The sequence below is a fragment of the Thermobia domestica genome, chromosome 15, assembly GCF_964235325.1.
Source record: "Thermobia domestica chromosome 15, izTheDome1.hap1.1, whole genome shotgun sequence".
NCBI classification, from domain to species: Eukaryota; Metazoa; Arthropoda; class Insecta; order Zygentoma; family Lepismatidae; genus Thermobia; species Thermobia domestica.
In genome coordinates, this window is record NC_137468.1 from 24699235 (window position 1) to 24717834 (window position 18600).

The window sequence follows — 18600 nt, forward strand, 5'->3', positions numbered from 1 at the left end:
TGCAAATCCCAGACACAATAAAATATGAACTGCACTTTAAACTATTTGTAATGGAGTTTAATGGGAATATTCCATTAATACACATCACGTGTTTTCCTCCATGTAAATATTTGTTGAATAATAATAATAATAATACTTCGTCTACTTTTGTTTATATAAATATTCATTCTTTCTTGTTAACCCTTGACCGGGCAAGCTATTTTTGTAACGTAGACGGCAGCTGAGGCCTTACCAACTCGATATGTTTATGACTTTAACTTCGACTAAAGATAGAAGAATTCAGAATTTTATGTCACCAAAATATTATGGTTATTGAGAAATTCGAAAAAAATATGAAGCTACTTTGCCTGGGAGGCTCCGCTTGCCCGGATAAGGGTTAAATTAAACATTAACAAGAAAAACTACGTATACAAATTCATGCACATAAAATTAAGTCTAAACAGTGTTAGAAATACAGCTAAGAAAGTTCTTTAAAATAAATAGATTTGATAGTTTCTTTTGTTTAACTCAATAAGGAAAACATAATTCTCACTATAATTTTAAACATTTTATGATACATTAAATGTTATTTGTTATTAGTTTATCGGGCCTACCCTATTTGTAGAATTACGCTTCGCCACTAAATATTAAAACAATATCTATTGTCATTTATTTATTCGTATAAGATATTGGTTGATGATTAATTTACATAAATCGGGGGTTCGAGATTAAATGGCGTTCGATGTAGGAACAGCCATCTCGAACTCCTGTTTAATTCAATTTTATTCTTATACAAATGTTCGTTTTTAGTTCTTTTGCAGTGTGTTACGAATTTTTTCTTAGTGTGGACATTTTTAATGATACTAATATTAATTGTACAACGTTCATAGCTGAAGAACAATTAGTTTAACACGGGCGATTTCGGGCATTATGTCTGCGCCATTTTCTCCAAACTATAGTGCATATCAATGTGCTTAAAACAATTTGAAACTTTTTGACAATTTATAGTGTAATAGCTGACATGGCTTATGGCTGCAGCAACTACTATTTACAACCACAATAGTGGTTCTAGAAACAAGAAACAATTTACATAAATAGTTCGGGTTTGCTCCGAAAACCAGTAGTTGTCGCTCAGATGCGTTTATGAACTGTGATCCAGAATATAATTTCAGTCCTATTTTATAATAACAAGAAAGAAAGGAGATTATGGTAAACTTTGTCATATATTTTTATGTTCAAGAAATCGAATATTAACGGAAAGAATTTGACGACATGCCGAAAAGAGATTGTAATTATTCTGAATTCCCATGTGTACGGAAAAGTGCAAAAGATAATGGTTATGCATCTTGTACTATTTGTTATTGTTACATTAAGATTTCCAACAAAGCAAAGGGGGACCTTTAAACGTACGGAGACAATTAAAAATAAATTAAAGGTGAACAGTGATTCAACTTCGAAGAATTTTGAGACATTTTTTTTCTAGAAAGTTTTTTTTCAGGAAAGTGAAAAAATTACCACTATTTTTATACGAGTACATACCAGCAGTGCTATGTGCAGTTACGACCATATTTCAAATTTTATTTCAAATATTTAAACAGTGACAATACTCGTTTTCAAGTACAGCAAGAAGTACGTGTTTGTTCATCTTCTACTTGTGATAGTTGGTCCATAAGAAGCTACTTCGTTTCTTTCTATCAATTTGGACCTGTACCTGACTGTGATATTGTTATTTACCAGGCGTGTCTGCATTACTTCCTTGGGTTTTCAGTGTACTGGCTTACCTTCGGACTAAGCCTATTATTGTATATGAATTTTCGTCTTCCTGGAGCAGTTAATAGTTACTGGTCCCCGATTCAGAAACTATACTTGTGGTCGCTTAGCCTTCGTACTAAGCTATTTATTAATAATGGAGTATCCTTGCTGCCAGCTTAGCCTTCGTACTAAGCCATTTGTTATTTATGGGACTTTCCTTATGTGTTGTTTAGCCTTTGTACTAGGTTGTTTGTTTATGGAACTATCCTACCGGTTTCCTTAGCCTTCGTACTAAGCCAGTTCTTGAGGTTTTTACCCCAACCGAAGCTGTTTATTTCTCCGCCTTCTTTTGTCATGGTAGTAAGTGGATTTCAGTTAGTAATTTCCTGATTTTTCTCGCCATACATCTCTTTTTGGCGATAACCAGCCATTTGGAGCGTCCACGATTTACGTCAAGAGTGCTTGACTTTTATATCAAGCCTTTATATGTCTACAGGCTGATGCCTTCATCCAAAGCAGTTCGACTTCGTTTGTGTTATGCTGTGGATTGCCACGCTGAGTATTATGTGTTCCTGTCTTCTTTCGCTGTAGAAGAGTGTTTTGAATTGTCCACGATTTACTTTAAGTGTGCTTGACTTTCATATCAAGCCTTTTAACGTTTACATGCCTGTGTCTGCAACCTATGGCCGCGCCTCCATTGCTTCCGAATGCGATTGCGAATGCGAATTTCCCAGCACGTGTAAATAAATAGGAATGCCTCGACTACTTCCGACCTGCGAATTGCGAAAACCGACGAAAAGATGCGAATGCGAACGATCCCAACATGCTGGGATTGTTCGTCCGAACTCGTGCGAACGGAAAGTCGCCTCGAGGGAAATTGAGCGCTACGTGAGAGAAGAAATTTGTTTTGCGTGAAAGCAGACGACGTTGCGAGGTGCGGAGATAAAATTAAAAATGGAAATAGATATTGATGCTTTAATAAATTGTGTATTTGATAAAGTTCCATTGTGAACCAAGCTCATCCAGATTACCACAAACGACAAATCGTGAACAAATTATGGGCAAATGTAAGTAAAGAACTTGGTTTGGAAGGTATATATATAATTTTCTTTGTTTTCTCTTTAAAATATGAAGATTTAATTAATACACGAACCGCAACTTTTTATTCAATTTATATTTCCTCTTCGTTCCTCAAATAATGATTTTACGAATACATGTAATTATTCACTAACATGTGTGAAACAGCAAAAATTGGTTTTTTTACTCATGGAGAAAATTTTCTTAGAAAGTTGGTTGATTTTGCAATCTCTAATTTTACTTAATTAATTTATTTTAAAGTGAAAATAGCGGTTACCACAGAAGCATAATAATAACAGGAGCGACATTCACTCTATTTTGCACACAAAGGAAATTTATTATTATTATTATTATTATTATTTTTATTATTATTATTATTATTATTATTATTATTATTATTATTATTATTATTATTATTATTATTATTATTATTATTATTATTATTATTATTATTATTATTATTGCTCTGAAAACTTTAAGATATGGATTTCAAAGCAAAAATATATCACATTGAAGGTTTGAAAGAAACATTGCAACTTGATTCACATTGACAAAACATCGGATGTAGTAGAGGCACATGAATTCGGAGTTCGCATTCGTATTTGCGTTGGCAGTCGCATTCGGATGCAATGGAGGCGCGGCCTAAGTGATTGAATCTCTTATCCGCTTCTTGTCCTTGATTGCAACACTGAGTGTTATGTACGGTTCCAATTTGAGTATTAAGGCGGATTTTCATGCCCGCGTTAGAACGGAAGCATCACATGTAGCGTATTCACCGTAAATTATTTTCGTTTTCATACATCCGTGCGTGTATTGCGCCAAATTACTACTCCCTAGCTAATGCGCATGCGTAAAATAGAAAGTTTGCGACTTTAGTTTGTGATAATGGATTCCCGAAGGAGAGCTATCGTTTTAGCTGGAATATATTATATTTCAAAACGCCGCCGTCGGAAGTATGTTAGGAAAATGTGGTGGGTTCACCCCATTTTCCAGCTTCGACGAGAATACGGAATATACAGGAACCTTTTCTTTGAATTAAAATCCGATCCGGATAAATTTTATAAAACAAATAAAAATATTTATAAATCATACTAAAGCAGTTTCAAATTACATTGCTTTTATTTTATATAGGAATTTATAATTTGTACATACCAGTTATTCTATGAACTATCTATTGTTCCCGGTAATACAACTAATTAACTACACAAATATAAAAGTACTAACCATCGATACCAATATTCCCAGCAATTTGATGCCATGTTTTTGTCCTTAATACTGAATCCTTGTATTTCGGATGCTTAAGGTTGTACAAAATTTCGTTTTCTCTTACTTCTTCTACGAGCAGTTCTTCAAACGTTCTTACCTCCGCCATGTTAGTCAGTGAATACAATAGTGTACGGGCGCTACTTCCGTCAGAATTGAACGAATTTCTACTCTGACGCGAGTGTAGCGCGCCATCTCCGATGCGTGATTTCATTGGCTGTTTAGCACAATCGCTCGCAACTCACGGAGGTAAAGGACACATGAAAATCCGCCTTTACTTCCACCGGAGCGGTAGTGGGAGTATGTTTTCTAATTGCTTGAAGATGGAATATTTCTTTGGCCATTAAGCAAACTCCAATTGTAAATGTCGTAATGGAAATGTTAAGAGAAAGTATGTACCAATTAATAATGTCTTAGTGAAACTCTGTGCACATGTAAGAGCCCTCTTATCGTCTTTCTTTGTGGTATATACATCTTTAAATGTTTTTGCTGAAATTTCTCATTTACATTTATTCTGTTTTATTTTTTTAGTTTTTATTTACTCACGTGTAAGTTTCCAATGTTAATGCTAGTTATTTCACTCGTAAAGAAGTATATAATTGGAGTAATCTATACCATTTGTAGTAAAATATGGTACTACCATTACTATTTTTGATACAGCTTCTTGTGTTGTTGCGGTGATTAATTCTGCTGTATCGAGGAATTTTGTCATTCTCATTTTGGATAATCCGGCTATATTTATGTCAACTATCTCCGTGAAAAGTGAAGAAAAGGTAAAAAAAAAAAAAAAAAAAAAACGAAATATTACTGCATTTAAAAATTTCAATTATTTTTTTTAATTTTATTTATTTTTTTTATCTTACTTTGCTCAATTATAGTTTTACGTGTGTTAAGCATTTGAGTCATCCATATCCCAGAGTACTACGTTTTCTCATTGAATAATAAAAAGACAAACAAATATCCTATGTTCAGGTTTTATTGGTACATCTTGCTCTCAGATTACCTTAGGTTAAACCAATAGATAAACCTGTGAGGCTCTTAGAGCAAGTGCGGGAAAAGGGTTTCCTCTTACTTATTCGTATGATTAAGCGAGAGGTAGCCTTGCTTAAGTCCGTTGTTATCCGTTCGCTTCCGTAAAGGTCGCATTTAAAATTTTTGTTTTTACAGTTTAATTTCTTATTTGAGTCTTCCTGTGCTCTTTAAATATAGCAGGATGGCGACCCCACTTTATTTCAGTGTTTCCACAGTGAATGATGCTAGTGTCTTAGAAACTTTGGGCAGTTCGAGTCGCTACAATGACGCTAATCACTCGTCAAAACGGCTCTGCAGGACTAAGGCGGAAAGGGACTAAATAAGATCCATGGGGCATTGGTCACTTACCAAAAGTAACAAGAACGCATCCTATATACAACAAACTGAGCACAATTATAGTTAGACCTACTTTTCTCTTTAAAATCAAATAGATAAATTTGTAATAATTTCAACTGGAAGTATTATCAAAGTTCAGTTATTAGAAGAATTTCAGCATAAAATAGGTACAACAATGAAAATAAGTGTCTTGAACATCTTAAAAAATGCTGTTGCATATACCAAAATCTACAGGCCTGTTAGGTGGAATTTTGATTGTCAGAAAGTTATTAATTCAAGACAAAAGGCTTTTAAAAAATAGAGATTTTAATAAATACAAAATAATTAAGGTGCAAACCAACATGGCAATAAAGTCTAAACGGATAGTTGGAGAGATTTCTCAAACAATTTATCATTTCTAATACTAGAAACAAAAATCGGAAATTTATCAATTAATAAATAAATAAAACAAAATTTGAGGTATTCATTATACAGCTCGCATCTGAAAATAGGCATTTTAGTCAAATGTCTGAAACATGTTAAAATATCTGAAATTGTTCAGACTATAATGACAAATGACAAGGAGACAAATGACAGAATCACTGCAGCTAGTAAAGAGACAGCGAAAGAAAATTGCTATTATTTGTGGGGATTTAAACGAAATATTTGCACTTATTAATCAGAATTGATTACTTTCGGTCCAGTGTCAAGAACATTTCTACTTCTGTTCAGCAACTAACGTTTTGACTTTAACGCAACGCAAGATATGTATTTAAGTTTGCGATACTTTGCATGGCAATCATAATTGCTTAATGCATACCCCTAATGACGTATTTGCGATTGCTCACCTTCCGTTTATTAGCTACTTTCTCTTATGGACTGAAGCCCCATAGGAAATTATTTGTGTCTTGGCAACATTGAGTTCATGTTTTCCACCAGGTGTCTCCGAGTTCAGTACCTCGAGCCTAGCTACAGTGGGAGTATGTGTAATTGCACAACAACGAATTGCGTATGAAAGAAAATGTCAATTAATTAAGTGGTGTTTACAGTGTGCCTAATGGAGAAGATAGCTTCCTGTTGTAATATTGATCCTAGTTATGAATGTTATTCTGAAGATAGCAATTATGTGAGGTGTCGTTCCTATAAGGTAATGGACCTTTAACTAAGCGATATATATATCATACATATATATAGCGATATATGTATATAACTAAGCGATATATATATCATATAAATATATAATACAAAATGATTCAGTACACATTATTATTATGATCTCTTGAATGTTTCAGTATATTCGAACGTAAGTAATGTTCGTGAAGTTGTATAACCACTAGTTGTGTGGATCCAGTCTCGTCAGTTTTCATGTTCTTGCGACTGTTTCAAGGGTTGCATGCTTAGATACAACTCTTCTGTAGATAATTTATTAGGTTTATCGTTATTATTCGTTGGTGTATGTACATTTATTTTTGTATTATGTGCGTACTGTATCAGCGAGCTGATAGGCTACTGAAATCCGATGTTGATATTTATACAAACTTCTTTTTGACGTAGAATTTACCAATGCTGTAGTAGTCAGGGGCGTGCAGGTTTATAATAGACCGTCCAATTTAAACAAAAAAAATAAGGTAAATATTTATTTTAGGTAATTGAATCATTTATGACATTCGTTCCATGATTCCGATTCCAATTACAAAGGAACTCGTTCATCGCATAAGTAAATTTATGCGCTCCTATCCTGCCTCGGTTAGCATTCCTGCTTTTTGGAGGCCACCTGGTGCAAATTGGTTAGTATCTTTTGCACAATAGTTTTTAGCATATGCGTACACAGAAGCCTCCCTAAAGTGAATCTGTACAGGAATGCAAGTCCACACCCCAAAAACGATTGCATAACATACGAAAAGTCGATTAACTTTAAAAATGTATATATGCAATGATTTTTATATACGAATCCATACAATAAATATGCAACAAAAAATTCTTAAAAACCTGACAGTGGCCATTAGGGCTATGTCGGAATTTTCGTAGGAGAGGGAAATTAAATAATACATGAGTTTTTTTATTCACTTTAACTCCTCAACACAGACTCCTACTCTATGTAAATTTAAAATATATACAGGTTGTCTTAAAAGTCCCCTGACATAGGGTAACTCTGTTATTAACAGAGTTACAACAAAATGTAAGAGGGAAGACAGTCTCCAAATATAATGTTTCCAATCTAAAGCGGTTTTTTTTTTTAAAAAAAAAACGAGTCGTTTGGGCTGTACATTTTTTATGCGTTCAGTGTTAAGTGAAAGTACAGCGTTGCCATTTATCTGGATACGCAACAAAGTAAATGGGGGTTGGCTATCGACACGTTAGTGTAAAAGACGGCACTTTATTCACTTATGTTGTGGATCGAGGTAAATTGTAACGTTATATTTTCATTTAACATTGGGCGCATAACGAGTATACAGCCCAAACGACTCGTCCGATTCCTTCACTTTAGATTGAAAACATATTTGGAGACGGTTTTCCCTCTTACATTTTATTGTAACTGTCGTAATAACAGAATTACGCTGTATCAAGGGAATTTTGAGACACCTTGTGAATATATTAAAACAAAAAATAACAAAACCAACAAGATTTGTCATACCTGCAGTTTTGAATTGCTCAAAAAAGTGCTACTTTAGACGGAAACTTCCTTACAAAAGCAAATATTTAGGAAAACCGAAACACGTTTTTGAAAATTTCAAAAAACCGGTTTTTCACGAATCCGGTTTCAGTTTTCTTCAAAACTCCAAACACCAGTTCGGTTTTTTACCGAAACTGGTTTCGGTGTATTGATTTTACGGCATTGTAACATGGGTCGAGAACACGTATGAAAGAAGCTCAAAAACATGTGTAAATTCTCATAAAAATGAAGTGCAGACCGAAACCGATATGCTCTAGAAATCAATGTTTAATAAGAAAACTGTTTTTGTTGTAAACGGATCTGGTTTTCGGAGAACTACGAAATTCGGGAGACAAACCGAACCGGTTTTGGAGAAAACAACTTTCGGTTTTTCCGATTTCGGTTTTTCTAGAAACCGGTTTTGCCCGTCCCTAATTATAACAAATATATGACATTTTCAGCCGTTCTCTGCAAAATGTGGAAAATATCATATAAACTTTCTCTCACGAACTTCGTGTTGGACAAACATCGTGCTCGTGGGTTTTCTCGGGATTCTCCCGTATCCTCCCACTTTCTTCATTCCACCATTTCATTCATTTCTTATAATCACCGTCTCCTTTAGCCTAACCGGCATAAGCGTGGGACATTTAAACAAAAATTACTTTGCGATACAGTACACATATCAATGCATTTTTGTTGAATAATAATAATAATAATAATAACAATTTGGTGCTTACCTACTATAATAAAAATTCAGATGCAGAACTTAAAAATATCCCGCTCCTTTTTTGGGGTTTTTAATTGATAATCATTTGAACTGGGACGACCATATCCTTAAGGTGGAATCTAGAACTAGTAAAGGAGTTTATCTAATGCGTAGATTAAGATTATGCGTAAGTTTAAAGGTACTTAAAACTGTTTATTATGCGCAAATTCACAGTCATTTAAGTTATTACACGATACTTTGGGATCATCAATCCTCCATCAAAATCGTATTGAAAATACAAAAGATATGTGTAAGATTGATGCTCGGTCTCCCTAGTCGTGCACATTGTAGGTCAAGCTTCGTTGAATTAGGAATTATGACAGTACCTGCAATTTTCATATATCAATGTTTGTTTTACATCAAGAGAAGCAATCCTATTTACAGTGAATTAGGATACTCTCATACTTATCAAAGTAGAAACAGGAACCGTTTGGGATTATTTAGATGTGAATATAGTAAGACACAAAAGGCCTTTTGCTATATGCCAGTTAAATTCTGTAATTTTCTTCCTATATTTTAAAGATGACTTCCATTTCTGGCTTTTAAAAAACAAGTACAGAAATTACTTGTTAATAATTGTATATCTAGTGTTGAGGAATTTTTTGAACTCAAAATTGATAGTTAAAATATTTTCGTCTGTTATACAGTGATCTTTGTTTATATTATGGTTTGTTATATATGTAACCCTAAAGTTTTCAACTTCTATCTATCTATTTCTGACGATTGTAATTCACCTGACGTTCTCAGTTGTTTCTGCAATAAAATGTATTATATATATAATATGAACTTTATATGGACACATTTGAAAGTAATTACCAGCTTAAACAGTATGTAGAATGTCAAAGATATATATATATATGTATGTAATATAGGCAGGGCTTGAAAAATCCATTCGCCTGCTCGCCAGTGGCAAGTACTTTTTTTACATTTGGCGAGTAAAGTCCGGACAGTCAAAAATGTGAATTTAAGAATAAATAGCAGAGGTCACTCTTTTCTTCTTCGTATTATTATTATTTGTAAAAGACATGCCCATAAGCAAAACAAACTGTTTATTGTATCGCAAAGTGATTTTTGTTTACTTGTATAACTTCTGTAACTTCAAAAAGATCTGGCTAATAGATTTTTTCGGCTGGCGAATACTTGAAAACAGGTTTTTTCAAGCTCTATATAAAGGTAGCTATTGTCTTCTATACATAGGTAACTTTATATATATATATATATATATATATATATATATATATATATATATATTAGTTTGGAATTACGCAGCACAAAGTCAACTTCATTTGTTAAAACAAAATAACTTCCCACAAAAGTCTAGTTTCTAATTGTAGTCAATTACTACTCAGATGGGATCCGGGTCGGATCCAATTCGTTTTCCATTTTTTTAAACATTTTGAACCGAACACTATATTTTTCCGTAACTTCAATGTAATATAAATGTGCGTGGGAAAACGGATATATATTTTACGGTCCCGTATTTTAGCTAATAATCTAGTGTTTGAAAAGTAAGCTCAAGTCTTGTATTTGGAAAGTAGTTTAAGCCAGTTTCTTTACAGATAGAATGAAGTGACGAAGAGGATATGGTCTCTGTCTCCAGCTCTACGGTCTGTTGCCAATAATTTCGTTTGTAGTCAGTAGATTGTATTCTTGAGAGCCAACAGACTAAGATAATCGTCGAGTCTCCAAGACTAATCACTGAGCTCTAACTATATGTAATATCGAAAGAGAACCATTTTGTCATAAAGGAAAGCTAATGCTGAACTGTTTTCTGTTGCAGATATAGCCCACTTCGGTAATAAATTATAGATGCATCGAATTTTGCTATATAATTTTTCATTTGCATCGCATTTCTAGGATTTCGTGTAGCAAACCTCGCTTAAATGAAACGCTAATACTTAAAACACTTACTTTCAATTTTTGTGCTCTAAATGATTCTTCCTACATCATCCATGGCGCATACCCAAGTAATTTGTAACATACGTAGTAACTAATGCGGTATGGGAAGATTACGTACTATTTTACTACCTGGTAACCTATTATTAACAATTTTTTAATCAGAAATTCACTGGAAAGGCCCTAGGAACTGTTGCTTAGAGTAGTCCCTCGAGCTGATTTCTGGGGACAGATTCACTTTCGTACGACTTCTTACGGGTATAATTATGCGTCCGAAAGTATGCAACTAAAGCGGCTATGCAGAAAAGGAAAAAAACAAAGAACATGGAAAGAAACTCTTGCCGTCAATTTGTCGTAGATAACCTGATACGAGAATGACCGAATCAGGGCTGGAGGACACTGGAACAGATTAAGAAATTATGCACCACTTTTTAGAGAATTTACAGATAAAATCCATGATTTACGAAGAAAGAATTACATTTAACGAATATGTTTATGTAGGCTGCCAACTTGTAACTCGTGTAACTTAATATTAGCCTGTATTGTATTTATATTTTATTTATCAGAAGTGCTGTAAGGCTGTTTATAAATGAGTGCATATGAATAAGCTCTGTATTAGATGTTACTTTTGTATATTGTACACTCATGTCAAAAATTATTGTCGCATGTCTATATAAATATGTTGTTTTAGGAATACTGTATAATTTGATAACGAATTCGCCCGGTATTTCTTATAATGTTAGTATGGGTATAATCGGCAAAGACCTGTATATGGAAAATTTCATGTCAAAAGAGCAGTAAATAAGAAGAATAAAACGAAAATAAAATTTTCTTGTCCATTTAGCAACATTTTGTTTTACTCATTCTAATTTTCATATTTGTAATTCTTTTCGTATGAAATTCATCACAAATATACATTTCCCGATTATACACATAATATCAGTATTAAAAGTGCCCTGCAAAATCATTATCAAATTATATTCTTTCAAGAAGACAGTTATAGATATACAACCATCATTTTGGGCATAAGTGTACAAAAACTGTATATTTTATGTTTACAAGTGCAGAGTTGCTAGTGTGAAACCATTACAAGTGCTACAGGAACTCATTTGACGCGATACCCACACTGAAATACGTGTAAGTGCAACATACAAACAGTAACATAACCTATCCTGTCCAACTAACTAACCTATTCAACAAACCTAACTTTTGCTTCTAGTAACCAGTGACTACATAGCACAAGGTATATGCGTGTTCTTTAGCGTTACTAATCGTTTTTATGGCTTTTAAATGCCAGGGATATTATTAATATGTATACCCGGTTTTAGTCTGAAAATGTGAGAGCTCTACTCATACTTCATTATGTTTGTAATGATCTACTCTTTGATATAATGTCAATTTCAATACCATAGAAAGCTCAAGCCGAGAGAGAGAATGAATAACACAAATTATTCTTCCTTAAAATGATATGTGTAACTGTGCTAGCTGTTCGTGTCCGTATACAGAAATCGTGCATCACTTTTCTCAGAATTAATGTAGTTTTCAAATGAATTGGTAAGGCCATAAAACTAAATTGGGATCTACCAGGAAATTTCCGCGAAAATTACCTTCTTTCGAGAATTTCTCTTGCTCACCTAGCTCCGTGTTCGCAAGAGGGAAAAATTGAAAATGGTGTCTGGTGAACACTATTGACTATTAATACTAGAAGTTTTTAAGCAGTGTAATAAACATACCAATTTTCGGTGATTATTTCACAATGGTATGCTCGATCGGGACATGTGACCCCTTAGACACTCAGCGCGCACTCTCGAATCGCCATGCCAAATTTGGTGAAAAACGGTTCAGGCATTTGGGAGATCCATTTTCGGTGATTATTCCTCAACAGTATGTCCGATCAGGACTTACGACACTTAGCGCGTGCTCTCGGATCACCATGTCAAATTTGGTTAAGAACGAATTAGGCATCTCGGAGGAGTATCCAGATAAACGAACTCAAGTAAAGAGGAGCTTTGCTGCAATCGGTTGGATTTTTTTTTATAAAGTAGTTCATCACGTCCACTGTGTTTGTTGTTCAATAGACATAAAGATCATAATGGCGTTTACAGCAACTTGATATCTCAACCCATTATGAAGAAAAATTACTGCATTGCTTAAAATGGTGTACTTTTGGAAGCTTTTTAGAACAATTACGTGTATGTCAATTTACTTTGCTTCTAAAGCATAGGACAATATTTTTTGGTAGGTGTAAGGACACCAGTTCTCGAATTTACAAGATTTTAAGCAATGTTGCAAATTTTACTAGTGTATTCTATATATCCAGATCAGTTTTAAATATCAAACTGCTCTAAACGAATACCTCTGGTACGTGGGCTTCGTAGTTTGATCCGATCCACGACCAAGTAAATTTGTTGTAAACATCACTAGGTTTTCTGGAGTTATTGCCGTTTTCTTTCCACAGATTCTTCTATTATCAGTCACGTCTATAACCATCCGTTTCCCTTAGCCTAACGTAACCGGAATTACTTCTTTACATCTTTGATCTTTTTCCTTTAACTGTCACTATCACATCCTATAAGAGACTGGCGAGCCGCACGGTTCCAGTCAACTCCATAGAGGTAGTTGCAGTATAATATAATAATTCTAGTACGTTTAAGAAACAATACATTTGAACCACTTCGATGTCAGGTGGCTTCACTCCAGAATTGAAACTTTTCAGGAAAAAATTTAAGTTCAATATCTCATGAACAGTTTATATTTCTGTTATGATGGGTACGAAAACCATACCTTTGACGGTTTTATTTTATAATTGAATTTTTTTTTTCTCCAGAAAAGGAACCCATTTATAGAAATAACTGAAAACATTAGTCCATTTTTTGTTGCTGTGGTTGTTTGGAGTTAGGGTACTTGACATCCAAATGGTCAAGATAGTTTTTGCAGTATAGCATATTGGACACTTTAATAATACAAATTGTACATGCATTCGTAACCGTTGGAGAGAACGATATCGAACAGCATTAATGTTATTTTTTAAAATAATATTTACGTAAGAAACACAACTGTCATTTGCACTTTCGGTGATAACACTCACAGCATTTTTTTTCACTAACATGTCAATATTTGCTTTGAAATTGATGATGCTACTTTCAGACAGATTTCAAAATGTGTGTCGGTCAGTCGATTCCGTAACTTTAATTTCACATCCTTAATTTTATGGAAAAGGGCTGCTCATATACATAAATGTTATCGCATGGTGATGCAGTAAATAGACTATAATTGTATAGAACAGGAAATTCTGTTTCTTTCATATATGTAGAGTAAAATTGTATCAGGTCCTCACTACTAAATTTTCATTTGAATTCAACATTACACTACAATTAAGCAAGTTCCATTTGTTTGTTTCGTAGGGCATCTTTGTCATCTACAACGAAAGGGCTAGGGATATTTAAAACATGTTGGTAGTTGGCCGAAGGTCTAGAAATCTTGCGGCAAATTCAGACTGTAACGCTGAGATAGCTTCAGTATACTAGGTGTGTTCAAAAAGCATCGAACCTTATTTATTTATTTTTCGCATAAACCAATGAAACGCGGGAGACTTTATTCAGTGTAGATGTAGAGGGGACACTCATGTGCAGTCGTGAATTTTTTTCCACCCGCTAAAAGCGTTAGTAGGTGGCAATCGGCCAACGAGTGAAGGCATGTAGTCAGCGGTCGTCGGATTTTTTTTTTTTTTTTGGTAAAATGACAGAAAAACTTGAGCAACGGTATTGCATCAAATTTAGCCAACAGCTTGACTATACCCAAGGGAAACCATTCAATCAGTTGAATCAATCTTGAACGAGAATTTGGGCATGAGGAGAGTGTCCGCGAAATTTGATTCAGGCTTTCATCGCCAAACAAAACATTCCTGTGTGTCGTCAGGCTCCCTACTCTCCCGAGATAACTCCATGTGACCTTTGATTATTTCCCAAGCTGAAAGGGACCCGGTTTGGGTCAAGAGAAGACATCAAGGGGAATGCGATAGCACGGATGAACTGCGTTCCAGCAGTGTTTCCAACAGGGCGGATTGATTTAAATCAAATTCCGAAATGAATTAATTTAAAGTAAGTAAAATCCCGTTTCTGTTCTGTTATTTCGAGTATGGAAGATAATAATCATAATACAATGAGACTCAAATGTATGTAAGCACAGTATGAAAACGAGTATCATGTAGAGAACGATCAGGGAAAATCCCGTTTGAACGGGTAACAGGTGAACCCTGCTTTCTTCTCTTTGTAACACAGGGTTTTAAAATTTCTATTCCAACGGGGAAATCACATGGACATTTAAGATGAAAACTCTTTTGTGTCCACGTCTATTTGTTTGTTTCCAGTTTAGATGGGTCCGATCCCCTCTCCAAAACAAAATAATAATAATAATAATAATAATAATTATTATTATTATTTTAAAATTTTGGGTGAAATTTATGTACTAAATACATAGAAGTTCCTCGGAATCGTAATACGACAAATTTTGGATGCGTTAAAATATCGAATAACACTTTTGATAAAGTGGATACCTGACCCCATTGCAGAACACGCCGCGATCTGCGATGTGATCGCAGAAAATTTGCCGTGCCTGTACAGCAAAAATTGTCAGAGGAAATAAAATAGCCAACAGAAAAGTATAAAAACGTGCCTGCTATGTATAAATGTCTTAAATGCACGGACAACTCGCATTTGAACTGTTTTTCACGTCACATAAAGCATATTTTTAACAATCACAAGTGCTTCTTCTCCTGGAACTAATCATTTTTTTTCTTTTTTCTTTTTTTAAATTCCTGCAGAAAATTTGTGACTTACAAAAGCTCATTGCATAAAGACAAAGAAAGTTCTGTCATCGGCTAATATATAGGATCAGAAAACGATATTCACGAAGAAATTAAATATCGACTAAAAGCAGGGAATTCGTGTTATTATCAGTTCAAAAATCTCTTATCGTCGCGAATTCTGTCGAGGAATTTGAAGCTTTAAAATATATAAAACGATAATTATGCCTGTTGTGCTGTATGGTTGTGAAACATGGTCGCTTACACTGAGGGAAGAACGCAGACTGAAAGTATTTGAGAATACAATCCTGAAACGAATATTCGGAACCAAAAGGAACGGAAATGAGGAATGGCGAAAACTTCATGATGAGGAACTGCATAATTTATACCGTTCACCAAACATTGTTAGGGTCATTAAATCTTGGAGGCTCAGGTGGACAGGACATGTAGCGAGAATGGAAGAAAGTAGGAACGCTTTCAAAGTTTTAAGTGGAAGTCCAATCGGAAAACGACCATTAGGAAGGCCTAGGCGCAGATGGGAGGACAATATTAAGATGGATCTCGCAGAAATGAGAATACAAAATAGAAATTGGATTCAGTTAACTTAGGATAGAAGCCAGGAAACCTTTTGTGAACATGGCATTGGACCTCCGTGTTCCATGGGTCATAGAGTTAGTTAGTTAATTTTAGGCGAAATGTACTTTATATGTATTTCGTGCCGCTAGCTAGTTCCAATTGTTTAAAAATATGCCCCTGCCAAATACCAGTAACTTTCGTGAAAAGAAAAGTGTCATGTTGATATACATTGCTGTAGTTTTTCCTTATTGCTTAAGAAACATTGTTTGGGATTGAAATAGGTTGACAATTGGGAATTAATTCAAAATTAAAACCCAATACTTTCACTTAAATGACATAATTAACATTTAATACTAATTCCTAATGTTTTTTCTTCAGTTGACGACTCGTATTATACGAAGAAAAATATTTGATTTAAATAAAAAAAATCGATTTAAATAAAAAAAAAAATAAACAAAAATGATTTTTTTTAAAAAAAAAAAAATCATGATTTTTTTCCACCCTGGTTTCCAACAATGACGGAAGCGCTTCGAGAAGTATGTCCATTACCAAGGAGAAGGGAATTTGCGTTTCGGATTTCTAGATCAATAAATGTATTGCGAACCAACCAAACGTTTGATACTTTTCGAACATACCTCGTACTGATTATATTGAACCCAGAGGCGTTATTTGGGGAGTTGAGCAGAATGTTCAAAAACAAGTCTTCTTACTTCATTCTTGGCTGCAAATAATATTTAATGTACAATAATATGTTGTATTTTAGTAAATGTTTCGAAAGACCTGAAACCGCGTGTTCTGCTGTAGCATTTCTGAGATCTTCCTTGGGCCGTGGCATTAAATTTCTTTTCGTCATCCCTATATAACCCTCGAGGAAACCGCTCTTTATCACGCGGGTTGATTAAGCACGAAATGAGAAACAGTGTTTGTAAATTTCCGTGTGCAGGATTGGCATAACAACAGAAACATTAGCATAAAGTGGCAACCTTTTCTGCCCGCATAAAAGAAATTACAAGTTGAGCCAGCTATTTCTGAACTTCGCGCATATCTTTTAACGTGTAACCGACTACCGACAAGTTTTTTTTTTTTTTTTTTTTTTCCTTAGTGAGTCCATTCGTTTTTATATTCTTGATATTTTTTATTTCAAAATCTACTTTTGTTCTCCCGGAACAAGGCTTCAGGGGAGAACCGAAAGCTAGGAAATGTAAGATATTTTCCGGAATTAGAATTGCAAGTAAATAATGATTGTTAATCTTACTGAGCATGTAGTATATTCCCTAAAATAAAATATATTACCTGCAATTTTTTCTTCTTTTTTTATGCTGGTCAATCACGAATCAAGTAGTGTAAGCACTGATTCTGTATAGAATAAAATATACCACTAATATTTTGGATTTTAGATTTTTAATGGATGAGAGAAGTGTGTTCATCGACCAGCAGCATTCTCCTGAGGACATTGTATTAAAATGTCTGAATTGGATCGAAGTCTTACGGCAATCGATTGGCTGCCCTGTCTCAATGCTCATAAAACCTTGGTTCCTGAAGGAGTGGATGATACTGGGGATACGCTCACCAAAGATGAATCAGTAGTTCCAACCACACGTCCAAAAGATGGCAAGCCTCCATATAGGCAAGTACTCTTAACCACGTAGTTTAGTACGTTTAAGTAATAGGAAGAAGTATATGTATTTTAGAAATGCAGATAACTGATTTTTCGAACCTGATTTTTGGTTTTTACTGTAGGCGAAGTTACATAAGACTACTAAAGAAACTGAAGTGTCATATAGTTATAACTATTGAATTAAAACTCGGGAACGCGTCTAAATATTTATGGCATTTTGCCTTTAATTACGGGCTTCAGTCATCACATTAATCACAACGCTACCCATACTCACCTTTCATGCACCAGGTCAAAGAAGTAAGTTGAGTTAGAATACTTACATGTACTTCCTTACTTACATGTAATAAGTCTAATACATATTTGGAAAAGTTCTAATATATAGTTTGGAAAGACCTATAGGCAAGTTCGTCAGAAGATTTAAAAAGAACAATGTGTGTGTACATTCTGAAAAAAATGACAAAATCATATTCAGAAAATCTTAAGGTAGAGTTCTAAGCTTTCATAATTGAGTCCATCTTACAGTTAGACAGGATTAGCATCCTTCCATTGCTTAATACACTCCCTTGGAATTGTCATGGTCTTCCACTAGGAATCGAACCCGGGACCACGTGCACCAAACGAGCACGCGCTAACCAGTAGACGAGCGTGGAGGGCTGTACATATTTTTATATCCCGAGCATTGGAATTTCAGAAGAAGAATGAAAGTTACTTTGTAGCAGTTATCCAAATTCAGGTATACGAGGTGACATGAATTGATGTAATTAAATGCAGTGTTAATGTTGAGATAAAAAGAACGTATTTGGAGTTGAAGATATAATAAAACTATTGTCTCAAGTCTCACAACGTTTATTTCAATGACAGCATAAAAT

General features: G+C 34.4%; 1 protein-coding gene across 1 annotated transcript in view; it reads left to right on the forward strand.

Moving 5' to 3' along the window:
- Positions 1 to 6347: 6347 nt before the first annotated feature.
- Positions 6348 to 18600, forward strand: part of LOC145672131 (uncharacterized) — a 45711-nt gene continuing 33458 nt past the window's right edge. Inside the window, exons 1-2 of the mRNA XM_081741431.1 lie at positions 6348 to 6565; positions 17511 to 17740. Of these exons, the coding sequence (XP_081597557.1) occupies positions 17577 to 17740 (164 nt within the window). The 5' untranslated portion in view covers positions 6348 to 6565; positions 17511 to 17576. The remainder of the gene's footprint in view (positions 6566 to 17510; positions 17741 to 18600) is intronic.